We start from the raw sequence: 25965 nt of genomic DNA, 5'->3' as shown, positions 1-25965 counted from the left end.
GCCGTACTTAGCATTTACACACAAACATCTTCACTTACAGAATCAAAAGCATTTCAGCCCTTGATGATTCTTCCTCCCTTAGCTTCCTTTCCTCAAATCTTTTTGTTTTGTGCCTTTTGTACCTTTCTGCCTCCCGGATTGAATAACCTCCAGCAATTAAATTTTCCACCTCATTTGCTATAAATGACAAAGGATTGAACACCAACATTAAAACTATCACCATTATAGCTCAGCATGCACACCCCAGGGAAATCAGAGACATATTACAGGAATAGTTTCAATCTAACACTCAAACCAAAGGTTATAAAATTGCAGCCTCCTTCCCTCATTCCCACATCCCCTATTTGGAAGCTTTTATTCACATCTATAATGAATTCAGACTCCACTGAGCATAAACCCCTTCTCTTCCCCAGCTGCATCTCACCAGGTATCTGGTGGTCTTTCTGATAACCAATGTCACAAAACGTAGGTATTAGGAACAAAACAGCACAATGGCCATCATGTTTGAGGAGTTTTCTTATTAAAGCCAAATTAAGAAGAAACACAGCCTGCTACATTTAGGTTCCATGTTTATTTTGACACTAAACAGAAAGCTCTTCCTACAAACAGGGAATTAAATTTTGAAAGCTAAACTCATATCTTCTTTCCAAAACAGAAAATTAATATTCAAGTAACATCATTTTGCCCTGTTCAGACCTTAAGACACTGTATGCCAGCACACAGGGCAAGACTTGGGCTAAGATCCACTTAATATGCATCAGCAATACTCAAAGAATAAATCCATTTATTATAAGCAGGAAAGAGAAGGATGGATTTTTACTATCCAGCATAGCATGAAATATTGGCTATTGCTCAAAGGTTAAGTTCAAACTTAATCACAGCAAACAGAAGGCAACTCATGCCCTAACAAATAAGAAAGAAAGAAAATACAGTACCTGACATGGAAGAGATGTGGAACAAATAACACTTCTCCTCAGATATACATATCTGGATTACTGCTATTTTGGCCATTTTTCCTTTAGTATATGATGGTGGCCATTCAATATCAAATCCAACAGCAGACCCATCTGATAAACTTTGCCTGAAAAGAAACAGATATTCTTCATGTTTACATGTTCTACCAGTATTTAAGCTATCAGGCATAAATCATCTTACATAAAAAACAATTAAGAGCTAGCACATCCCCTTTCACATGTACAGGACACAGAAACCATTTTAAAATCAAGACCATAAGGCTTGTGAAATTCCTGCTGCTCCCAAAAGCTTCAAGAAACCTCAAGCTTTAGCAGACCTTACCACATGCAAACAGTAGCATTGCAAACTGTGGAAGACTGACCAGGGCTGGACACCAGATACGCCCCCTTAAGGCACTATTTCTTCCCTCCTGAGCGGGACAGGGGAGAGGAAATATAATGAAAGGCTCATGGGTTGAGGTAAGGACAGGGAGGGATCACTCATCACTTACCATCATGGGCAAAACAGACTTGACTTGGGAAAATTAGTTTACTTAATCACCAAGTAAATCAGAGCAGGATAATGAGAAATAAAGCCAAATCTTAGCACACCTTCCCCTCACCCCTTCCTTCTGCCTGGGCTCAACTTCACCCCCAAATTCTCTACCTCCTCCCCATCAGTGGCATAGGGAGAGGGTGAATGGGGACTGCAGTCAGTTCATCACAGCGCCTTTGTGCTCCTTCCTCCACAGGGGAGGACTCCCCACACTCCTCCTTTGCTGCAGCATGGGGTACCTCCCAGAGGGGACAGTTCTTCATGAACTTCTCCAGCATGAGTCCTTCCCACAGACTTCAGCTCTTCATGAATGCCCCAGCCTGGGTCATTCCATGGATGAAGTCCCTCAGGAACAGGCTGCTTCAGTGTGGGTCCCTTTCATGGGGTACAGTCCTTCAGGAACAGGCTGCTCCAGCCTCAGTCTTGCCAGAAGCCTGCTCCAGCATGGGCTTCCCACAGGGTCACAGGCTCCTTTGGGCATCTCCCTGCTCCGGCACGGGGTCCTCCAGGGGCTGCAGGTGGAGATCTACTCCAGTGCCTGGAGCACCTTCTCCGCTCCTTCTTCACCAACTTCCCTGTCTGCAGAGCTGTTTCTCCCACATATTATCTCCCACTCCTTACTCTGGCTGCAGTTGTGCAGGTTTTTTTCCACTTCCTAAATTATCTATAGCAGATGTGCTATCACCATCACTGATGGGCTCAGCCTTGGCCAGCGGCAAGTCCATCCTGGAATTGGCTAGCATTTGCTCCATCAGACACAAGGAAAGCTTCTAACAGCTTCTCACAGGAGCCACCCATTACCAAAACCTTACCATGCAAACCCAATACACAAGCCTTAGTAAACAGCCAGATACAAAAGGTGGAGTAATTTATACTCCCTTGAAAGCTTGCTCTTTACCTAACCCATTGCACTAAAAGGTGGAGAATAATAACTTGAATCATTAATATACTATCTTTTCTTGACACATACAGTCCCCAGTTATGAATTAGCACATGCACCTGATTTCTTACAGCTCATACTTCTCCATGCTATCCATATTGTGGAAGGCAGAAAACCTGTGTTAGAGCCTTTACTGCTTCTGCTTAAAGAGACCACAAGGGTCAGTAATGGCATCTCCCGTAAGAAAAAAAAAAAAACAAAAAAAACCAACCAAACATAAAGACCAAATGAGAAACTAAACCCGTATAGCCCAATGGGGAGAAAAGCCAAATCCTTCTTGGAAAGGAAAAAGCACTAAAGAAAACACAAAGAAAAAGAAAAACTGAGTAAGAGCTATTACCTGATATCTTCTGAAAGGAGGGAACAGTCACTGACTTCATAGCTGTACACAACAGAGCCATGGAACTCTAGGAATGGCAGCCCATCTTCCAAAACACTCCTCTGAAAAGCAGACTTCTGTCAAACAACATTTGGAAGAGGCTGAGTTACTGGCCACACAAAAGCATCAAACACTGCATGCAATGTAAACGCTGTGTCCCAGCAAGGCTGGCATCAGTGTTTCCTAAAACCTTGAGAAACATAACTGTGCTCCACACACACGGGCAGCAGCACTGTTTATTAACAAAAGGGTGACATCCCCCTTTAGGAACATTTGGGTCCATGCCCCCATTTCTTTGCTTAGCTCCAAGCACTGAGACTGAAATCCTGCAGGCTGAGTTTTTACCTCAATTACTTTTATTGTATTCTTCCCATCAAAGAGATTTTTTAGCTTTCAAGAACAATGTTAGGGAAAATAAGCATTTTAGACAGTGTCAAAAAACCCTTAACACTATTTTAAACACTGTAGCACTTGCACATCTCTCATTTGAGACAAAAATATTTAAAATGGGCAATAACTTGAGTAATTCTTCAGGTCATTCAAATCTGGTCACGCTAAAATCCTCAAACACATCTCCATTTCAGTACACCTGTATAAAACAGCTCAGTTCCCCTATTTCCTTGGTCCCACATTTCAGCAAGCCCACTTCACTTAACCCTGCCAGATACAGTGTGTGAGGAACTTCACAAAGCTTTACCTAAACTCCATGGATTTAAACTATTTGAAGGATTTAAAAGGACCACTGTCCTCCATCAACTGATGATTACTGGCTTACAAACTAAAGCTTTAAGCACACAAGTAAGGTGAAATGTAACACTCCAGTTAACATTTCCCCCCCCTTTCAGAAGGGTATTTACTAAAAGTTCAACAGGTAAAACTTAATTGAATTGCAGAACTTTTGATAGTTTACCTACCTGAAAAAAACTTGATTTTGGTTCAAAATACATAGTAAATTACAATGCCAGTAATACCAAATATGGATAAGTATGCCATATTAGCACTTAAAAACCAACACCTTGTTAATCTAAAGGGGCCACAACAGACAAAAGAGGTTTTAATATAGTTTCTGAAAGAAGTTGCTTGGAAGGGGGAGACTCTGGAACAAAGATGGTGCTGATTTTATGCCTGCACAATAAAACATTCCCTCCAGTTAATGAACAGCCAAAGCTTAATCAAAACCCTTCCTCCAGTTGCTGACTGAAGCAGGGTTCCACTGCTGTACCACAGCACATGGAAGTCATCTTGGTTAAATGACATAGTAATATCCACACTACTAATTTTTAACTGCTGCTCTATAATAACTGAGTCTCCTGCTTGCCACTCAGTTTTCTACTTGTTAAAGCAGTTCCAGATGTTACAAGTGAAGGGTGTCACTTCTGGTGAGAAGTTTTATACTAAAACTGCTCTTATACGCAGGAAAAAACCCATCCAAGAACATGTTAACATTCTTGGAACACCAGAATTTGACATAATCTTTATGATCAATTAATTCTTCTGATACCTCTGAGCTGCAGAGCCTTCTGAAACACTGCACACGTGCAAGTGCAGAAAGCCAGAGGGCCTTCCCAGCACAAACCTGCCTGCCAGCCTGCAGCTTGAGGTCGCTGCATTTTGAGCTTTCTGATTATCTACATAATCTCCCCCCGGCCCCAGTTCTTCCTGGTGTAAAGCCTACAACACTGGGTGAGCAACACATCAAAAATCTCCCTGTACTTGGGTGGTTTTGACACTGAAATTCAAGTCTGTTAGGACTAAATTTCTACAGAGCTAATAGCAACGGCAACATGATTTTTTAATTAAAAAAACCCAACCAAAAAACCTCTCAAAAAAAAAAAACCCTTTGGCAAGGTCATCAACCAGTAATTGAGGAGCTAATTTTAATTACAGCTCATAGGATAAAACAGCTGTAACCATTCAGAAATGTCAGGGGAACAGGTATAACTACATGCAATTGTTCCACTGTTGTTTTATTACACAGTGTACATCAATTTGTTAATTACTTTATTAACTTAACACAGGGCAAACTTCAGCTTCCTCCATGCAATGACATACCTTTTTATCACTCAAAATTTCCTCTTGGCTTTGGGTAAGCATCCACTGTGGATATTTGCTCTGCAGACTAGTAGTTGGCAAATCCATTTTATTCATTTTTTCCACATTTCTCTTACTTCAACATAAAAATAAGGACAAAAAAGAATGGTCAGTTTGTACAGAGAGAAGCTGTTATCATCAGGCCAGAACAAGGTGATGGAAGTTCACTACCTTGAACTTAAAAGGGTTTGTGCACAAGAATAGACATCTACAGAGCTGCCCACATTGAATATCAAAAGACCTTTAGGCATTATATTCTTATTCACATCAGTAAGAAAAAATAAGGTAAAAAAAAAAAACAACAAAAACAAACACCACAAAACACAGAAAAAACCTCTTAAAATCCTATGGGAAAAAGAACTGAGTCTGTTTCTATGGAGAGCAGTGACTTGGAACAGAAGAGTACACCTACTGCCATTTCTGGTCAACACAGCCCTCATTACCTAGCCAAATATTGATGTGGCGGTTTAGATAACAGTATAGGAACCAGACATCTAAAACCTCAAACCCAAACCAGGGACGATCAGACTCTCACAAATATCACCCCAAGACATTCACTGCCTACACAGGACCTCAGAGCTGCGAGCCCTCAATCAAGGTAAGGAAAAACACAGAATTTCTAGGGAAAACTACAGCCAGACAAGGCACATGCTGCTAGGTTCTTTGGCACCGACTGGATGATGGCTGAGGTTGCTTAGCAATTTGCCAGCCCTTCATTCAAACCAAATGAGTTCAGAGCAGAGACAGCTTATTCCCACGGCATCAGGAAGCAGGGTACATTCTCTGGAAGGCAATAGAGAGCACTCCATAGAGATGCTGTAAGTTTAAAGTAAAGAGACTTAAGTTAGGAAGAGATGCAGTTTATACCACCAGGAGATTTTCAGCCCTAATGACTTGGGCTTGCTTCCAGGGAAGCAGAGCAGAATTTCCAAGTTGTGAGCAAACGATGACTGTATTAGAGCTGTTCCAGCTTCTCCACAGACTGCTTCTAGTGTGACGTAGAAATCCCACTGGAGATTCAAACAGGTCACAAACAAATTTCTCATCCTGCTTCCTCCTACTAGTCCCCAGGTGCTCAACACCTCAACAACAAATTCAGGGTACATATACATAGTAGGTATATTCTTAGCAGTATGTTCTTACTGTATGTAAGAACGCACTTTTCAGTTGCACTTCCTCACCAAGAAGCAGGTCCAAATCATACGCAAAACATGCTGTTTCAGTTGTTCAGTACTCAAAGCCACCTTTTGATGTTTCTCATTGATTATGTAGGGTAGGCAGAAGGCTTTCCTTGGTTATCTATCCACTTTTGCAGTAGCATAATGAGCTACTACCTAAAAAAACACTTTAGAAGAACATTTTACTAAAACAGTAACAAAAGAGCTGCTACGAAGATGCCTAAAGTAGAAACACTCTGTTCCTGGGAGCTGCAACTAAGGTAAATGACAGAAACCAGCAGAGATACAAAAGGTTGGACAGGTTTTGAAGCAACCTGGTCTAGTGGAAGGTGTCCCTGCCCACAGCAGTGTTGAACTGGATGATCTTAAGGTTCTTCGCATCCCAGACCACTCCAGGATTCTACAAACAGGACAGGACACTCTGCAGCACCCATCCCACCATCTGCCACCCTAATATGTTTGCCACAAAACCCAGTAAAAGCCACAGAGCGCTTTCAGCAGCAACACCACACGAGCAAGTGCCTCTCACCATGGCATCACCCACCTCACTGGTGTTACACCAAGAAATTGCACCTATGAGCATGAGACCTGCCCTGAGCTGGCACCAGGATCCCCCAGGACAAATGGCCACACAGATGGGGCTGTGGGAAAGCCTTCACACAGGGTCAAAACATTTCACTTCCTCAAGGGAAACTCACCTCACCTAGAATCACAGAATCAATCACGTTGGAAAAGACCTTTAAGGTCATCAAGTCCAATCATTACCCCAGCACTGCCAAGGCCACCACTAAACCATGTCACTGAGGGCCTCATCTACACAGTCTGTGAACACTGCAGGGATGGTGACTCCGCCATTCCCTGGCAGCCTGCTCCAATGCCTGATCACCCTTTCGGGAAAGAAATTATTCCTAATCTCCAATCTAAACTTCCCCTGGCACAGCTTGAGGCTGTGTCCTGCCACTTGCTGCTTGGGAGAAGGGCCCAGCCACCTCCGAGCTCCATCCTTCTTTCAGGCAGTTGCAGAGTGCAGTAAGGTCCCCCCAGGCCTTCTCTTCTCCAGATTAACACACCCCCTTCCGGCCCCTCAGCTGTTCCCCATCACACTTAAGTCTCCAGACCCTTCACGAGCTCCACTGCCCTTCTTTGGACCAGCTCCAGCACCTCAACGTCTTCGGGCGCCCACCCCGGGAACCCTCCCGGGGGGCGGCTTGTACTCTGGGAGGACTCCCCGCCTTCTTCCACCCGGTCCTGCGGGGCAGGAAAGCAGCGGAGCGACCCTTTCCCGGTGCCCAAGTGCCCGGCAGTGCCCAAAGCAGGCCGGAAACGGCGGCGGGACGCTGCCCTCCGAGCACCGACGGGCTCCATGGCGGCCCGTTCCCCTCACCGCTACCGAAGCGGGATCCCCCGGCCCGCCGTGCGCCGGGTACCTGCGCCCCGCTCACGGAGCCCCACAGTGGCGCGGACGCTGCGCCGAACACGGCGCCACCGACGGAGCACGCATAATGCGTCACCGCGCATCGCGCTCTTAATACGTCACGGAGACAACCTTCTCCCCTCCCCCCGCATCTCCCCGGGCAGCGGCGGCGGGAGGTTACCCGAGGTATCGCGCATGCGGAGTGAGGCGGAGGCCGCGGGGCATCGTGGGTAGCGTAGTCCCGGTGCCGAGCGGGCCGCACACCCTCCAGCGAGCCCGAGGCTCCCCCCGCGCTGCCGCCGCCGCCGTCGCTGTCGTCGTCCTCGGCCGGGCGGGGCTGGGGCGGGGCGGGGCGGGGCGGACGGCGGGGGTGCACCAACCCGTGGCTCTGCGCGGCGGGGCTGCCGGCTGCGGGAGGCGGCGGCGGCTGCTGCTGAAGGGCAATGGCGGCGATGGGCGCTGTGGGGTGAGTGACCGGGTGTGGGGCAGTGCCGGGGCACGTGTGGTGCGGGGGGGCGAGCAGCGATGGGGCAGGAGATGCTGTGCTGAAGGGCACTGGGGCGGCAGTACTGGGGCACCGGGGGCATGCGGGGGCCTGTACTGGGAGTACTTGGAGGGGTATTGGGGCACTGGGGGCAGGGGGACAGTGCTGGGGTGGCACTTGGGAGGGGCAGGAGGTAAAGCTCGGGGGGCAGTGGGGCAGGTTATGCAGTGATGTGGAGCACTGGGGAGCAGTGCTGGGGGCAGTGGGGGGCCAGCACTGGGCATCACTAGGGGGCAGAAGGTGAAGTTCTGGGGACACTGGGGCAGGAGATGCAGTGATGTGGAGCATCTGGGGAGCAGTGATGGGGCAGTGAGGAGGCAGGAGGGCAGTACTGGGGGACAGAGGAGTAATACGGGGGGGCAGGAGGTGAAGATCTGGGGGCAATGGGGCAGGAGATGCAGTGATGGGTGGCACTGGGGAGCAGTGATGGGGTGGGGAGGGGGGGAGGAGGGCAGTACTGGGGCCACTGGGAGGCAGGGGGTACTACCAGGGGCCAGGAGGTAAAACACTAGGGGCACCAGGGCAGGTTATGCAGTGATGGGGGCACTGGGGCACAGTGCTGGGGCTGTGGCGGGGAGAGGAGGCCAGTACTGGGGGCAGGACGTGAAGGTCTACGGGCACTAGGAGGGCAATATTAGGGCTCTAGGAGTACCGGGCTGGTAGTACTGGGACAGTGCTGGGGAGGACCCCAGTGCCCTCCCCCGGTGCCCTGGGGAGGATCAGCAGAGATCGATGAAAGGGGAACACAGCAGCATGGTCGGGGTACGCTGCAGTGGGGAGTAGGAGCCCCCAGGGGACGAGTGTCACAACCCTCCCAGCGGGGACACTCCAACCCACCCCACTGGGGCTCCCGCTCTCCACTGCAGGGCAGGGAGGCCTGCTGGATTGTGGACAGAGGGTGACGGCACTAGGGCTGCTGGAAGGAAGGCTCCCTTGGCTGGGAGCCGGAGGTGGGGAGGGGAACGGCACCCGGGATCCTTTTGCTGCGATGCTGCGTGCTGTGGCGGCGGAGAGGGATGCAGGCGGCTTTGTAGGGAGAGCAGCGCTGAACAGAGACACTGCCGAGAAGCCGAGCAGGCCCCTGGTGCTGATGTTGTCATCTGTGTCTCTGTTCTGTATTATTTCCAGCTGATTGGTAAAAATGGAAAGAGGGAGAGGAGGAGGAGGAAGGAACCTGGGAGGCTCTGGCCTGCACAGGAGCATTTATTCCCAGTCCCAGCAGCAGTACCATTACCCAGCCTCCTCCCAGGGGGGCTGCATGGAGATCCAGGAGCTGGCCTCCAAGAGGGTGGACATCCAGAAGAAGCGCTTTTATCTGGATGTGAAACAGAGCTCCCGAGGCCGCTTCCTCAAGATCGCCGAGGTCTGGATAGGAAGAGGCAGGCAGGACAATATCAGGAAAAGCAAGCTGACCCTCTCCTTGTCCGTGGCCGCTGAGCTGAAGGACTGCCTGGGGGACTTCATCGAGCACTATGCCCACCTGGGCCTGAAAAGCGGTCACCGGCATGAGCACAGCAATGGCAAAGAGCAGCATCCGCGGAGGCGGCAGCAGCACCCGCCGCCTTCGCCTCCGGTGTCCATTTGCTCCGAAGAGCACCCTCACAGCGTCCTCAAAACGGAGTACATCGAGAGGGACAACAGGAAGTATTACCTGGACCTGAAGGAGAACCAGCGAGGGCGCTTCTTGCGGATTAGACAAACCATGAGTAGAGGACCTGGCATGATGGGTTATTTTGGCCACAGCTTGGGACAGGAGCAGACGATCGTCCTGCCAGCGCAAGGGATGATTGAGTTCAGGGATGCTTTGGTCCAGCTGATAGAAGAATATGGCGAGGGGGACATAGAGGATCGCCGGGGGGGAGGTGATGAGCCTCCAGAGCTCCCCGAGGGCACCTCCTTCCGAGTGGACAACAAGCGCTTCTACTTCGACGTGGGATCCAACAGGTACGGCATTTTCCTGAAGGTAAGTGAGGTGAGGCCGCCCTACCGTAACACCATCACGGTTCCCTACAAAGCGTGGACACGGTTTGGGGAAAATTTTATCAAGTACGAAGAAGAGATGAGGAGAATTTACAACAGCCATAAAGAAAAAAGGATGGACGCCAGAGGGGACAGTGGTGAAGAGCAGGAGGGTCTCGAATAGAGTGCATTGGACTGGCTGTCTGGCAAAATAAACAAAACAAGCAGAAATTGGTAAGAGGGACTGACCTAGAGTAATTCCTAGTTGCCCCTTTTGATTTGTTGGGTTTTTTTATAAAGTCCTTTTCCGGTAGTTCTTGCTAACTCCAGTCTGTAATATTACAGGAGTCTGTTAAATTACACCCAAATCATCTCCGTGTGTCTTATGAAAGTACCGACCTTCCAAGTCCGTCTGAGTCAGCTGTTTTGAGTGTTGAAGACTATGGAAGTACACGTATCAGCACAAAACAAAATCTGGCACTCTGACCTTTAAGTAGTATAGATAAGGCTTGTGTTGCACTCCGAACGTGATACAAAAGCAAACCAAACCCCAAACCTTATGCTGAAATGTATCAGTTTCTATGATGTTTTTTTCCAGGACTGAATTCTGCTTGTATTTGGTTCATAGGCTGAGCAGCACATCCATAGGGTTTATGATAAAAATCAACTTTGTGTGAATTCCTGGTATGGGTATGAGGGCAGAGAGAGGTTTTTAAATTGGCAGCTGCTGGTTATGGAGTTTGAACTGATAGCCTGCATGGGTAAAACCTTGATAACTGGTCAGACCTTTATCACGTGCTGGTAAAGATTTGTTATTCATTCTGTAGTTTTGTGCTGAACGAATAACCTGAATATCCTGGGATAGCAAAGCTCCACTTGAGCACTAAGCCTTCTGAATTAATGGCAATGAATAATAACCCATGTACGTGTTCTGCCCATGTGAGGCTGGTGATTTCTTGGTTTTCATTTTCAATGCATTTGTCCAAAATACAAAAAGGTATTTTCATAGTAGCTGTGTTCCGGCACATAGTAGTGAGTTCCAGCAGGCAGCTGGGGATGGAGCGGAGGTTTGGAGGAGGAGGGACCACCACGACTGAGGCTTTCTCCCAGATATGAGATTAATGCACTCGCGATGTTACCTGGTTTTCTCCTCCTGCAGCAAGAAAGACCTTGGGGTGGGTTTGGTGCACCATTGGGCTTGTATAAAAACGCATCTCTCTCACATTTACTGGTGGTGCCTTGGAAGTGGTGGTTTACGCCCAGTTGTTTTTTTTGTCATGTTAATTTTACAGGTGGTGGTGTTGTTAGGAGATGATATCTGTGCCCAGCCATCACCCCCTTCCCACCCGCTCAGAGCTTATGGAGCAATTCAGCTCCCAGTAGGCCACCATCAGTGGTTTCAGTGTCATCCCACTGAAGTCTCTGGAGGGAAGATGGGTACAATTCCTTGTTTAGAAGATTGCTGAAAGGTTTTGAAAACTCCTTATCGTTGCTTAAAACATGAATCAACATAAGGGGCTTTTCCAGCCTTTGGGTGACCAGCTCCTTCCCCTCTGAAACCAGCAGAAGTTTGATGGAGCTCTGGGTACTTCCAGTAACATGTTGCCCACTTTTAAGATTCTTTTTAAGGAGGCATTAACGTGTCTTACCAGATATTTATCATAATTTGAATTGTTTTTTAACAGAATGGCCTAGTGTTCATGTGGACCAGCTGTTTTCCCATGCAACCATGACATGGTTTTATTTATTTTTATTTAATCTCTTGAGAAATGTATTTATCTCCAACCAGACTGTTGATCACTTTTAGTCTGGACCCACCTGCACACTGCATGGCCACACTCAAGCCAAATGCTATTACCTGCTAACGTTATTAACCATAACAAGAAAAGTTCGGGATGCAGAGTTGGGAACCAAGAGGATAATCTGGACTGTAGTTTGGAAACTAAAACTAGTTGATCTGTTCTAACTTAAAAAAAAAAAAAAAAATCAAAGCTTGCACCAAAGTCACCGAAGAACCTTTAGAAAAGTGTTACAGTTGTGACAAGAAGTAAGTAATTTAATTTCACTGTTTTAGGTGATTCTCCCTTTAGGTAAAACCACACGTAGCAGATACAGCAAGCAAGCTTTCGGCTTCATGTCAATTATTCCCATCCCCTTCAGGTTCTTTTTCAACTCTGGGAGAGATGTTCTCACCCCACTGCTTCAACTGATACTGGAGCGTAACAGATCAGCTGGGAGTTGCAGCGGGTGCTGGTTCATCATTGCTCTTAGGGCTTTGGTCCCAGTGGTTTTAACAGGTCAATTGCAAACAAAATCAACATTAAAAAACTCTACATCCCATTATTTGTGTGAAACCAGAATTTAGTAAATGAGTCCTTGTTGCGCACATTAGCGTATCGCTAACTGCTGCTGCCTGTCACAGTGCCTGGAGTTAAAAATTAACTTATATTCCAACAAACTGGAGCTATGAATGTACAAACTTTTTATGTCCTCCTTTCTGCTCCTACCTGGCATTCTTCCCCTACAAGGTTAACATCTCCCCATCCCAGCCTACTTTTCCCTCAAGGGATCATAGAAGCTCCTATGTTAGAATTAGAGTGACTGTGTTGTGTCGTAAGTGATCATGCCTTCCCTGTGTTCCTTTAGCATCAGTGAGGAAAATATTTGGGATCTATTGGGCAAAGTGATTGGAAAGGGATACCTTCTTCACCATTTTAAAAGAAAAAAGATGTGATATTGCTTTGCTTATCTGCCCATTTTTTTAAAAAACTGTTTATCTTTAGTTAATGGATTGGTCTTCCAATAGCATTAGTTAGATATCACCCAGGAATTCAGTGTCTGCTGGCTACTGGGTCAGGCTCGGTTTTGGCATGCAGGTATCCCACAGGATCCACTAATAAATTGACTCTTCTGGCATGGGATGCACCTTAGTATCCAAAACTGGATCAGTATTTTCATGTTTGTAGTCAATTCCCCGTGGGTAAACCACTAGCCACGGGTGTCCTCCACAATGGAAAGCACTAGTGTTTGCAGATGGAGGGTAATACAGGCTCACTGGAAATGTGGCAATGCAAGACTTTAATGGTGAGATTCATGAATGGGTCCCTTGTTATTTTTGGCAGCGTGTCTTCAGCTTAGGAGAGCAGTGATCATGTGGGCTGCTCATGCACAGGAATGCCCATGAATCGGCTCAGGAATGCCGAATCCCTAATGCATTTTAAATGTTCTTTCCTGATGCCCTAAAACTGCCGTGTCCCTTAAACTTGAGAAAACACAAAGCTTATTTGCACTAGAAAGAACGGCCAAAAACAATCCTTAGGAGGACAGGGTGAAGAGCACCAGTCTGAACCTCTTTTTTTTTTCTCTCATGAGAGAATTTCCTGTTCAAGCCCTCACCTCTGTTTCAAAATTGTATGGTCCCAGCAGAAAGTCTGTCAGTTCAATAATGAAATTGTAAAGCACTTTATATTGTGTAAATAATAGTAGGAGCACATTTCTGCTCCTGCTCTGGTAAGGGGATGCTTCAGTGATGTAATCTAAGGCTGGAAGAAGCCGTCTCCTGCATGCATGTGTCTGTTAGAGACCTATTGTACTTGCTTGGTCCAGCTCCACTCAGAGGAGGACGGGCACTATATTGAGAGTGGGTTGACTTAGTGTTTGCAGAGCTGCTGAGCATCCTCAGCTCCTTGCCCTTTCTGCAAATCAGGCTGCCAATGTTGCTTCCGATGCTTAAAACCAAGGTTTTCCACCTATAGTCTTGACAAAGCTGAGTCCAGCAGCTCCCTTGGGCTTGGCTTTTCCCACTGCTGGCACAGAAGATGGGGCAGTCCCTAAAAGCTTATACTGGGTGGAAGTGGCTGCCTCGTATGCAGTTGTGTTGAGTTTTGCCCATCAAGCTGGCTTTCTAGATCAAGTAAAGGCAGGGGTGTGCTAGTGGAGGGTTAGGAAATGTTTTCGCACTGGTGCGGTGAGGGTGACCCACTGAGTGCTCCAAAGAAGATGGCAGAACCCACTGTGGTAGGTTCATCACTTCAAGTCTGGATGACGGACTCTACCCAGCAAGAAGCTGCAGCAGTTATTGGTAATCTACTTGTTGTCGTTAAGTGTTTCTTATCTGTATCCGATATATACAAATTCATGTCCACATATAGACATTAATATATTTATGTGAGTATGTTGTAGCCTGTAGTTGTTTGTTGCAAAATAATCTTATTTATCTGAAGTACACAGTCTAAAGAGGGGGTAGTTTTCTCCTACTACTGGTCTGGATAAACACATGATTTCACAGTGAGCTGGTTGCACATTGTTTCATAGAATCACAGATTGGTTTGGGTTGAAAGGGACCATAGAGCTCATCCAGTTCCAACCCCCTGCCATAAGCAGGGACACCTTCCACTAGAGCAGGTTGCTCAAAGCCCTGTGTTTGCGTGGACCTTCTAAGTTTTATGTGCCTTGTAAGCACTCTCCTACCTTAGGTTTTTGGCAAGGCTGCAAGGGAAAAAGTAGCCAAAAGAAGGCAAAACTCTTCCTTGAAGGCATCATTGAGGTGGGATGGGAGCTGTAAGGAAGAGGCAGCTGCAGGTACTGTCGGTAACATCATGTTTCAATGCCATTTTACAACCCCCTAGCTCTGCAAATCTGCGCTACCACGTTCATAAAATCCCAGGTAGAAGCACTAAAAACCTGTCCTTTATTAAAAAAAGAATAAAATGCAAGCAATTACCAAAATCAATGTCAGCACACCTTTTTCTGCTAACGGTGTCATTGTCTAATGACTTTGTAATTTTTTTCCCCTATGGTCTGTTGAAGTGACCTAAGCTCACAGTGAAGGGAGATGGTTGTGGTTAGGAAGCCTACTCTTCACTTGACTTGCAGCCCTTTTGTCTGAGCATAGTAATTTTTATAGCAGAAAGAGGTTTATTATTATGTATTTTTATTGGGCAGATTTTTGCACCAGGTGGAAAATGAATTAAGAAGTTATTTTAGTTCTATGGCATTCCTACTTTTGCTGTACATACAGTATATATATACAATTAATCAGATAATTATTAAAGAGAAGTCTACCTTCCATTTAATTTTCTATCTTGCTTCCTCCAAAATTAAAACACCCTTTATTTTGTTATTACTTAATGTGTTGTGATGTCTAAAATTCACGTTTCCCCTCCTACCTCTCTATTCTCTTCAGGTAAAGGCTGTATTCAAAATAGTTTATCCAAGTAAGAGTGGAAATAAAGGCTACACTGGAAGCTATGGAAGTAGCTTATGACATGACCAGTAGCCAAGCAAGGCAGTTACCCCACAGCCTTTGCCAAAACAAATCATCCCTCCAGTGTTGATTGCTCCAGCATTGGGAAGCAAAGCTTGCCCAGTGTATCCAAGATTTCCTGGGAGAGTGTGGTATGCCCCCACAGACGCCCAGCAGGCTGGGAGCACAGACCTTGACCCCTTGTTGGGGCATGTTGGTGGTGGGTTGAGGTGGCAGCAGGTTTAAGCCATTGTACCTGGTACAATGGTACTGTATGAGTAATATGGTTCTGTGAGCACAAGTTATTTCCAAGCTGTAGGGCATGCTCTCCGTTGGGCTCTCTGTTCTGCAAGATCTGGAGAAGGTTTCACGGGCTGACACCAATTTTTCTTCCTGATACTTTCTCGCACCTGTGTTCACTTCTGTGCCTGCACTTCCACAAAGGCAACACTATATTAAAGTGTTGAGGTAAAATTAAATATGAGGAACTCCTGATTACGTGGATTAAGAAGTGGTTTTCCAGAGATGTCAAAGCATAAACTGAGGTTTTAGAAGCTGGGAGTCATTTTGGCATTTCTGTGATGGATGCAATTAGATCGTTCCTTCTGTATGCTGAGGCATCATGTGAAATGTGAACCTTCAGCCTCCGGGCGCTGTTATGTACGTTAACATCTAGAAAGGTGTATGCTGGATGTACTTCCTGGCCTTTCCATGCTTATTGGACGTGGTCTGTGCTTGTACTTTATCCAGAGGTATTGGTCTAGCCTCAAGGTGCCTGGCTGCCACCCCAATAAAACCATCATTAACAATTTGCTAGTCCATCTTCCTAGTTGGTAGGCTACCTTGAAACGCTTGAGTTTAAACTGATCCACACAGCTCGTCCACTCACACCCCCCCCCCCGACCCTCCCCACTGCCGGAGGGATGGGGAGGAGAATCGAGAGAATGTAACTCCCACGGGTTGAGATAAGAACAGCCCAGTAACTAAGGTATAACACAAATCACTGCTGCTACCACCAATGATAATATTGATAAGAGAAAATAAGAAGAGAATACGATACCACCGCCGAACGAGTTCGACCCCCCCCCAGAGAGTGACCGTGCCCTTCTGGGTAACTCCCAGTTACCTCCCTGGGCATGACGTGCTGTGGTATGGAACACCTCTTTGGCTAGCTTGGGTCAGGTGTCCTGTCTCTGCTTCCTCCCGGCCTCCCCTCGTCCCCAGCAGAGCATGAGACTCACAAAGTCCTTGGCCAGAATAAACATTACTTAACAACAATTAAAAACAATCGGTGTTATCAGCTCTCTGCCCAGGCTGGAAATCAAAACACAGAGCTTGCACCAGGTACTAAGAAGGAGAAAAACGGCTTCTGGTAAACCCAGGACAAGTTGGCAAATTGAAATTGCTAGCTTTGTAGAGAGTAGCCACCGTAAATAAAAGAAGAACATATTCCATCTTTTGTGCATTTCCCATCATCCGACGTACTGGTATTCAACAGGATATTGGGAGTTCCTAGTTAGGGATGGGTCAGCTGGTCAGTTGGGTTTCTTAACCATGGTGGAGGAAATCCATCCTGTAGGCAGAAGAAATTTACACTTGCCTGTTTTTTCATCTTGATCATTCATCATGCAGAGATTAATTGGAAAAAAAGATGGCCCTTTGTGCGGTTTGCTGGAAGATAGCTAAGGCTTTTTGCCCAGCCCCACTAAGCACAATACTGCTCTAACATCTGTGAATATATATGTGACACACAAATTAACAGAGAGAGAAGGGAGAGGGGAATATTAAATATATATATATACCTATACCTATTAAAATAGTATTTTTTTCCTGTTTCCAATAGATCCTTCCTCTTGAGATGTTAAAATGGTAGCTGTCATCTTTTCTGCTTTCCGTATCAGAGATGTTCAACATGCGATATGAGCACTCACAAGGAATATCAACTTACTATACTACTAACGTTAAATCTTTACACTACAAATTGCATGCGATAGAATATGCATCTCAAAACAGCAAAGAGTTACGTGGGATTAAAGACACAGATTAACCTCAGAGCTCTTACAAGTATTCCTATCTGGTCATTGCTCTGAGTGTGTGTTGTTGGCACGACGTGGAGGGAGAGGGGGAGTAAGAGCAGAGATAAGCACTTCCTACGAAGGCACAGGAACAAAAAGGCAGGAGGGGGTGGAAGGAAGCAAGGACAAGATTCGTGTTCCAGGGAATCGCAGAGCATGATGATTGTTTATTGGGAGAAATAGGTGGCACCATCAATGCTAGAGTCCTGCAGAACTGGGGAAGGAGGTAGATCCTGGGAGGGGAGAATATAAGCGTTGGTAGCCTGTAATATTTGCTCCTGCCATCCCAATTTATGGATGCTTGTGTGCTTTTCACTGGAGCCTTGCATTCACTGCTCTGCCTGCCTCCTGCTCCAGGAACTAGCTGGGCTGTGTGATGGAGGGTTATGTTATCAATGGGGCAGCTGCTCTTTTCCATTGCAGAAGTAAGGTGTTGCTGAAGGCTGGAGGGGAAAGAAAGCAGCTTTCGAGAAACACACTCTGAACCTGTCCTTGCAAAGGGGTTTGTGTTGTTTTTAACAAGGCTTTGCAGATGACCACCACTTGTATCACCTGTGCACCAGCCTTGGTACCCTGAGGCCTGATGTACAAAAGTGGTTGGTGTTACCAGCTGTTGAAACCTGTGCTTTGCACAGTGAAGTCCTGTAATAATATTGAGGACTCTAGAAAAGCTATTGGACTCAAGCTAGGCCTCTTGATGATGGAGACAGGATCGCTTTGGGTTTATTCTGCCTGTGCCTATGTTCCTCACTGATAAAACAAGATGAATGATACCTTGATACCTCCCTACCTCAAAGGGAGTGATAAAGACGAGTGCATTTGGCATTGGAGATTTTGTGATGCTCTGATATCAATCAATATTGATGATCTCTGAAAGCAAAACAAGAAGTTCATTGATACATATGGAGTGTTTGGAAGGTATATGTAGGTAAGGCTTAGATTGCATACAGAACAACAAATAAAAAAGAAACCTATATGCTAGAGGAGGAGGGAAAGTTATAAGATTGCATAATTAGCTCTCTATGCATATGTGCAAAGCAGCTGGAATTAAGGTTACTCAGATAATCCTTAGTCCTGGCACTTCCTGACCTTCGCTTGTTCAATTTTCCGACTTTTTCTTTTTTCTCCACTGTTTATATGAAGATACATTAGTGGCCTGTTCATAACGCCAAGTTGTAGATTTCGGTTTTCAACCCTGAATGGAGTCTCACAAGCCTTTCAAGAACTCCTCCACCTCCAATTTCCTTTCCAAGAAGGAGGAAGGATCAAAGTCTAAAAGTGAGGAGGACACTGTCTAGGATGTAGAACAGTAGAACTAGCAGGGACCTCAGGAAAACATGATTTGTGGTCCAATATTCAGAGGAGGGATTGGCTACATCCAACCCTTTCCTCACACTGGTTTTCAGCCAGGCCGGCTCCATAGTCTGCAGAAACTGACTCTAAACTTAAATTTGCAAGTACGAGGGTGCCTCTAATGGTACTTTCCAGGGGTCTACACAGCAAAAAGCATCTTTATTTTACCCAAATTGAACAACCTGTAAAGAATCTGCCTTTTTAAATCTCTAGTCATGGATATTCCCAGCCTCCCTCCCCACGCTGTTTCAGTGGTTCACCCTGCCCACCCTCAGATATTTTTCCTGCTGTCCACCTCTGTGTCCCTTGCTTCCATTTAATTCCAACGCTTTTTGTCTTACAGGCCATGCTCTCAAGAGGAGATATGGAAACAGTTTGTTCCCTTCCTTGCTGCAGCTCTTTTACATAATTAAAGACTGTTGTCAGGTCTCTCCTGCCTCCTTTTCTACACAAACACAAAGCCTTCCACCAAGAGTAGTTTTTAGCCCTCGTCATGTTCTTGTTGCTTCCTGATGAGTCTGTCTTTTTCTTGAATCCAGAATTACAGAATCCAGAATCAGGAGAGGCATTTTTACAGCTTCAAGTGGAAGGATTGCAAATGAATCAAGGTTTTCTACACCCAGTAGGATGTTTTTTTGCAACAGCTTACTTGCTGCCTCCAGACCGGTTTGTAACTCTGTGTCCTCCAAGGTTCTCTTTGCTAAAGCCACTACCAACTCAGACATTTCTCACTGTTCTTGCCCTTCTTTAATAGTTTTAGAAGATCTGGACTATTAAAGTGCCAGAGCACGCATTTTCTACAAATGTTTGCAATAGAAACCTGTTAGAAACTCTGCTGTACATGGTGGTGCAGCAGAGCACTATCTATCATTCATGTCTCTGCTTATCTCTGAATTAGACATAGGAAAAATAGCCCATCAACAGGCATTCTCCAAAATATTAAATACCCTCCTAAATATTAAATATGATGACATTTTCCCAATCTTCACAATAGAAGCAGTAACTCTCACACTATCAAGATACCTGTTTAAATGCAAATGTAAAGAATGCATCTAGTGACAGTATAAGCTCTCAAATATGCCAGTTGGTTTGGAAATACCTGCTTTCCCTTGCGTTCCCAAATCTCCAAGGATTGTTACAGAAAACTGTAGTTTCATCATGCAATAATGTGAATAGTCACCAGAATATTTACATGAACTTTGCTAGCTTTAGCTAAGATTTTTGTCTGAACTGGCCCTCCTCTGCTCATTCTGCCTCTCCCATTTCCTCTCCTATCATCATCATTCATGCCCATGCTCCATCTTTCCCTCCTTTCTGATTTCCTGCAGTATTAGTTCAGTATGTCTGTTACTCATCTCTTACAAGTTAGTATCCCAAAGCAAAACCAGCCAGCACTTGTATTTCAGTTCTTCCCAATCTTTCTAGCAGTAAAACACTCCACAGTGGAAGACCTCATTCTGCTTTTGAACAGAGTCAGAGCATCAGGTCATTACCAGGACCTGGAAGAAAATAATCCCCAAGTGAGCGAGAGGCTCAGCACTGGCTGAGTCCCAGGTAGCTCTGTCTTCCACAGGGATGTCCTTCCTCCCTCCAGAGATGGTTTAAGCCCCTCTATTGATTTCCCAGGTGGGGAGCTGCACATTATTTCACTCAGAGAGCCTTTAAGCTGCCTTAACGTGGTTGTGTCGCCATCTTCCTGGCTGTGCTGCAATCGGATCCCACCCAGCTAAGGAGGATAATTACCTGAAGAACCCTGGGTTTGGGTTTTTTCCCCAGTTCCCAGCAGCTTTAGCTGTACTGAAAGTTAATTGGAATTTCCTTAGTAACACTTTTATTGTGAGGAGATCTGGCACTTTTGTGTAAGAAGACTAGAGAGGAGTTCCTCCTGTTCCATGTAGGTTCTCACACTGCTCTATAATCACTTAACATATATCCAAGCGCCTTCCAGATGTGCATTTAAGCCTACGACTAACTTCTGACAAGCAGCCCTTGCTCTTTCTTCCCTCTTCTTCCTAGGGGAAAGGCTGAATGTGCCAGTGCAGTCCTGATATTTTTAACATTAATTAGTTATCCCTGCTGTTCTGCGATAACAGGGGTGAGCTGAAGCATGTTGTGTGTTGGCTTTTACATCACTTCCCTCCATAATGGGGGTTGAACAGGAGCTGGTTTGTCTCTGGAAATTCCCCTTTGACTGTTGCTGCTTTGCAAGTTGTCATTTTTGCTTTGAGCTTGGTGTGGAGAAGTTTCTTGTGCTGCTGGGTGATTGGGAACTACCTAATGTAAAAAGACCATCTCTTCCTCTGGGAAGCTCAAAGGGGGAATCTAAGGACAGAGACAGTACAGAGACAGAGGAATCTAAGGACAGAGACAGAAGAGAGGTGATGAAGCAGTACTCTGGATGAAGTGAAACTCAGCGTGCAGTCAACATACATATTTCTGTTTGGGATACACTGAGCTGCCTCCAAGCACAGTCTCTGCTGAGACACCAATAAACCCTGAAAGGAGTTTGAAAACAGTAGCATTGTGCCAGTGCTGCTTTTAAAAGAGTTCTTCCCAGCTAGGCATCACAGCAGAGATGAGCACAGGCCATTAGCAGCTAAGAACAGAGGGCAAGGCTTTGATTCAGTGCTTTGCAGTGGTATTTATCCTACATCCTATAACTCAGTTAATACACACAGAACCTTTTCTTCTCTCTTCACCATTGGTGGCAGGCTCAGGATTATACTAGTTTGCCTGTGTCCAGTAATTAGTCCGCCAGTCCAGGGAGGATTTGGGGGCAGACTGCTATGTTTCTTTTGAGCTCTGATGCTTTTGCAAATTCACAATGGTAAATACCAGGGGGGAAGAACTGAATCCAAGGGCCAGCCCTAAAACTTTGACTAAACCATATCTGTTTTTCTAGCTGCTAAAAGCTCTTTGGCAAGGGGATTTTGTCAGCTGGGCTTAATTTAACATGTCTGTCTCCTGTTCCACCCCTAGTTTTAGAAAATTATTTTAAGTCCTGTAAAGCTGTAGTGTCTTCTGTTGTTGTGATCGGTTTCCTTTCTCCCTGAGGTAGAAAAGGTTTTGTTAGGCCATTCCTGAAGGTTGTGTACACATCACTGTAGCTAGTGGTGAAGTTTTTTAATTTAACCATTTTTAATAATCCCCCCCATCCTGGTAAAATTAGAGAAAGTTTTTTGGCTCAAACACTTAAAAGCTGAGAACAGGCACTGTGTTTTACAAGGTAAACCAATCGTGCTTCTTATCTCAGAGCACATCCTTTAAACTGGCATTTTATTTCTTGCTCCACCTGGCTGCAAAACGTCAAGGCCACTAAACCAACACAGGTAGCAACACCTGTAGATGTTTATATGGCTTAGTGTATAGGGACATTTTCCTCTTGCTTTGCTCGCAGGGCCCAGTCCTGCTTGTTCTGTTCGTCTTCTGTTGACAGCTGTTTGACCACTTAAGAGTTATTTATCAGTCTGGTTCATGTCAAGGGCTCTAAAATCTGTTTTTCCCTCAGAAATTCACCAATTCTTTTTAAGCCCTTGCTTATGAACCTATCTGGAATTGTTATCAAAGCCCAAATGGGCCTCAGTTCTCTCTGTCCCCTTGCATTTTGCAGCCAATGTAGGACAAAAAGGTACATAGCTGGTTATATTTTTCCCAAGTGGTCATTTTCTGTGTGTCTCTGTGGTGTGTGATTTGGCCTTAACCATTCCATGGACCACAAAGGCATCCTGTCCTGCAGCTCTCATCTGCTTCTGCAGCCATTGCATGGACAGTGGGGCTTTGGGAGATATTAACTCTATGCTGAAGCAGATTCTTGTTGGGCTTGGGGTGATGCTGCAGCAAAGGAGTAGTTATTTAACCTCACAGCCATTCATTCCCTTTGTGATCATTCTCATGTCAAGTAGGGTTGCATGAACCAGTTACCTGGGGCAGGTTTGATCATATGCTTGTTGTAGGCTAGCTGCTTCCTCCAAGCAGCTAGCATGCAGCATCTCACTTGTAGACAACATACAACAGTTTCCCTGTGGATGAGTTTTACTGCATCTGCTACAAGTATTGCTTTGAGCTTTGATTCTTGCTTCTCACCACAACTTGATGCTGTGCCTGGATCCTTTGTGATGTGGAACCTTAATTTCATTTCTTTCTTTTCTACTTCAGCAGAATTAAGATGCAGTCTGGAATTATACATCTCCAGCTAAACGTTGCCAGGATTTCATCCTCCCCAGGACATTTAAATTGGTTGCAGAATAATTAGAGCCCCTTTTTCCTGTTTCCACATCAGTTTGGAAATCAACCTGAAGGTTTGATGTGGGTTAGTAAATTAGGGTACGTGGGATGAGCATGCCCATAGCAAATTGCGTGTGAAGATGTTGAGATAAGAGCCGTGCCTCTGCCAGGTCTCCTTTCTCTTACAGTCCTGTGTTGGCTCTGGATAATGCAAGAAGACATCAGGACCAGGCACCATCAAAGCAGAACATTTTCATGGATGCTGCCAGCTTTTAACTGTGGATTGTCTTCATGAAGGCATATTAGAGAGACTTTTCTGTTAAAAACAGCTTAAAATTGTCAATTTATTTGGCAGTGTGCTGATATGTGTGCAACCCCAAGAAACATCCCAATCCAGAGCACAAGGCAGACGTGCTGCCTGCTTTCTCCACCCTGCAGCAGCAAATTTGCTTTTCTCACCTCTTTTCTTCTCTTAGGAGACATCCTCTGAAGTAGGGGTAACCTCCCTAAATTTGCTTATCCCCTTTTAGACAACACACAGGTTTCAGCAGCAGCCCATGGTTTCTGAAAGCTGCTTGCCATTTCTGAGATGATCCAAGAATGGGAAGGGACTGCAATTCAAACCTGGCAAAGATGTGGTCACTTTTGCTGGCTGACCTGTAAAGGAGAAGATATCATCCCCAAAGTGTATCTGCGAGCCCCCCGAAAGAGGAGCAGAAAGGTACAGGAGCAAGCTCTTGAGACATGAGCCAAGACATAAAAAGAGTGAAGACTGAGCCACGGCTTGGACTTTGCGGGCTGTTTTGGAGAGCACAGCAGCTCTCTGGAGTGGATGATCTATCATCCCCATTGTTTGTCTCCAAACCTTCCCCTGAGATAGGCTCTGAAGTGCCTTCCTGCAGGGAAATGCAGCCTTCTCAGTCCCTCTGTCATAGGAGGAGAAAGAGAAATGACCAGCTGGAAGATCCTCTTAACTTCTCACCTTCTCAGGTTCTCCACAAAGTGAAGTTCACCCTCCTCCTTCATACTGCAGCCCTCGAGCTGTGGCAGTAAGCCCTAGAGGTGCTCTCTCTGGTTGTTCAAAAACCCTACGCTGACCTCTTCCTCTCTGCAAGACTGAAGATACTGTGCAAAAGAGAACATGCAAGAGGCTTAAACATGGGAATTTTTCACTTGCCTCAGCCTAAACACTAGCCTCCTCCTCCAGGTTTTCAGTCTTCCAAGAGCTTCCCACCTTTCCAGCCAAGCACTTTGTTTCCTAGAAGAAGAAAAATCTGTAGTTTTGTGCTAGCAACAGCTGGATTCCTTTTTTACTAGTGAAAACCTTTTCTCCCTCCCCTTTGAATGTTGTATGAATGCAGAAATAACATGAAATAAGAGTTGCAATGCTGAAAGGAGTGATCGGAACAGAGAGTTCCTCTGGATAGGGTTTGATGCAATTTGAAGCTGCCTGTAGGAGACTGGCTGGAAGGTAAACTGATTTGTGCTAAAAAAGCTGGTGCTGTTAAATTAAAATTATGTTAGTGATTCTTTACTAGACAGCCCAAAATAGCTTTTTCTTGACCTCTGACCTCTAAGAAAGATAACTGGATTTACAATCTTACATTGAAAGTGCAATTTATGCTGGAAGAAACATTCTTTAGAAGCCCTCTCAGGATGGCACTTAACTGTCAAAAACATTGCATGGAAACTTACGGAAAGCAAACCAAAAGTCACACATATACATCAACACCAGATATTGTTGCTGAGCTAACCAATGACACTAAATTCAGGTTAAATACAAGTTCTAATCCATCTTTCTGCCTTCACGGCAGAACACACATCCCAACACGAGAGGAATGTGGACCTGCTCGAGCGAGTCTAGAGGAGACCATGGAGATGCTGCGAGGGCTGGAGAACCTCTGCTCTGGAGACAGGCTGAGAGAGCTGGGCTTGTTCAGCCTGGAAAAGAGAAGGCTCCGGAGAGACCTCAGAACAGCTTCCAGTGCTTAAATTAGGGGCCGACAAGAAATCTGAAGAGGGGCTTTGGACAAGGGCTTGTAGGGACAGGACAGGGCAGTGCTCAAGGCCAGGTTGGATGGGGCTTGGAGCAACATGCTCTAGTGGAAGGTGTCCCTGCCCGTGGCAGCGGTTAGAACTAGTTGAGCTTTAGGGTCCCTTCCAGCCCAAACCAGTCTGTGATTCTGTGTCAATGCAGAATTTGCAATATAGGCCCATATGAGGTGGTAGATGCTGAGGTGGGTGTTGAGTTGGAGGGGTGCATTTTGAGGGCAGTACTTAGTCACCAGCTGTTGTCTAGGATGCTATAGCTTTTGGTACAGCAGGAAAAAAAATATTTCTGGTTGAATTTCAACTGTTTTCTGCCAAGCTACCCCCACACACCATTACAACTGTACATTATTACCTTTTCCTTTCTGCTGGTCCTGTTACACACTGCTCAACAGCTGCTGCATTTAATCCCAGAAGCTGTAGTTGGTAGCAAGCAAAGTGATCTCCATATAACCTCTATCTTACTGATAAGTGTGCATTACGAAGCTTAACCGACAGTAATAAAATGTTTTGCTTTCAACATGCAATCCCTGCGGTCCAATGTTCCCATCTTCAGGCATCATCATTACAGCAGGGCAATGTATTGGAGTTATTCTACTCCCCCCAGGAACGTGCCTCATAATGCTGGACATGGGCATCATAGACTCATAGAATCACAGACTAGTTTAGGTTGGAAAGGACCTTAAAGCTCATCCAGTTCCAACCCGTGCTACTGGCAGGGACCCCTTCCACTAGCCCAGGTTGCTCCAAGCCCCATCCAACCTGGCCTTGAACACTGCCAGGCATGGGGCAGCCACAGCTTCTTTGGGCAACCTGTGCCAGGGCCTCACCACCCTCACAGTAAAGAATTTCTTCCTGATATCTAACCTGAACTTACCCTGTTTCAGTTTAAACCCATCACCCCTTGTCCTATCGCTACAGTCCCTGATGAAGAGTCCCTCTCCAGCATCCCTGTAGGCCCCCTTCAGATACTGGAAGGCTGCTCTGAGGTCTCCATGCAGCTTC

General features: G+C 45.8%; 2 protein-coding genes across 13 annotated transcripts in view; one reads left to right on the top strand and one right to left on the bottom strand.

Annotated features, from left to right (window-relative positions):
• The window catches only part of WRN (WRN RecQ like helicase), a 48499-nt gene extending 40891 nt beyond the window's left edge, over positions 1-7608 (bottom strand). For 4 of the 6 annotated variants that reach the window (XM_065685016.1, XM_065684975.1, XM_065684996.1 and 1 more), the window contains exons 1-4: positions 7525-7608; positions 4881-4995; positions 2790-2905; positions 936-1081 (exon numbers count right to left, since the gene is read on the bottom strand). In XM_065685016.1, the coding sequence (XP_065541088.1) occupies positions 936-1081; positions 2790-2905; positions 4881-4976 (358 nt within the window). In that variant the 5' untranslated portion in view covers positions 4977-4995; positions 7525-7608. Of the gene's footprint in view, positions 1-935; positions 1082-2789; positions 2906-4880; positions 4996-7524 lie in introns of those variants that run through there. The other 2 variants (XM_065685006.1, XM_065685024.1) reach the window with 2 other exon arrangements.
• An 83-nt stretch (positions 7609-7691) lies between these two features.
• On the top strand, positions 7692-25612 carry PURG (purine rich element binding protein G). Of its 7 annotated transcripts, none has more exons than XM_065684938.1 (3): positions 7692-7977; positions 9184-9999; positions 19031-19116. In XM_065684938.1, the coding sequence occupies exons 2-3, from the start codon at positions 9197-9199 to the stop codon at positions 19098-19100; spliced, it is 873 nt and encodes a 290-aa protein (XP_065541010.1). In that variant the 5' UTR covers positions 7692-7977; positions 9184-9196; the 3' UTR covers positions 19101-19116. The 7 variants fall into 7 exon arrangements, 6 of the variants coding, with proteins under 6 accessions (XP_065541010.1, XP_065541000.1, XP_065541020.1 ...); XM_065684928.1 differs by lacking the exon at positions 19031-19116 and adding an exon at positions 10360-16068 and having other exon boundaries at positions 7693-7977; positions 9184-10018; XM_065684948.1 differs by lacking the exon at positions 19031-19116 and adding an exon at positions 23100-25612 and having other exon boundaries at positions 7694-7977; positions 9184-10018.
• Positions 25613-25965: the final 353 nt, after the last annotated feature.

Source organism: Lathamus discolor, chromosome 1, assembly GCF_037157495.1.
Source record: "Lathamus discolor isolate bLatDis1 chromosome 1, bLatDis1.hap1, whole genome shotgun sequence".
NCBI classification, from domain to species: Eukaryota; Metazoa; Chordata; class Aves; order Psittaciformes; family Psittacidae; genus Lathamus; species Lathamus discolor.
The sequence above is the reverse complement of the archived record's forward strand: the minus strand, read 5'-3'. Positions and strand labels throughout refer to the sequence as shown.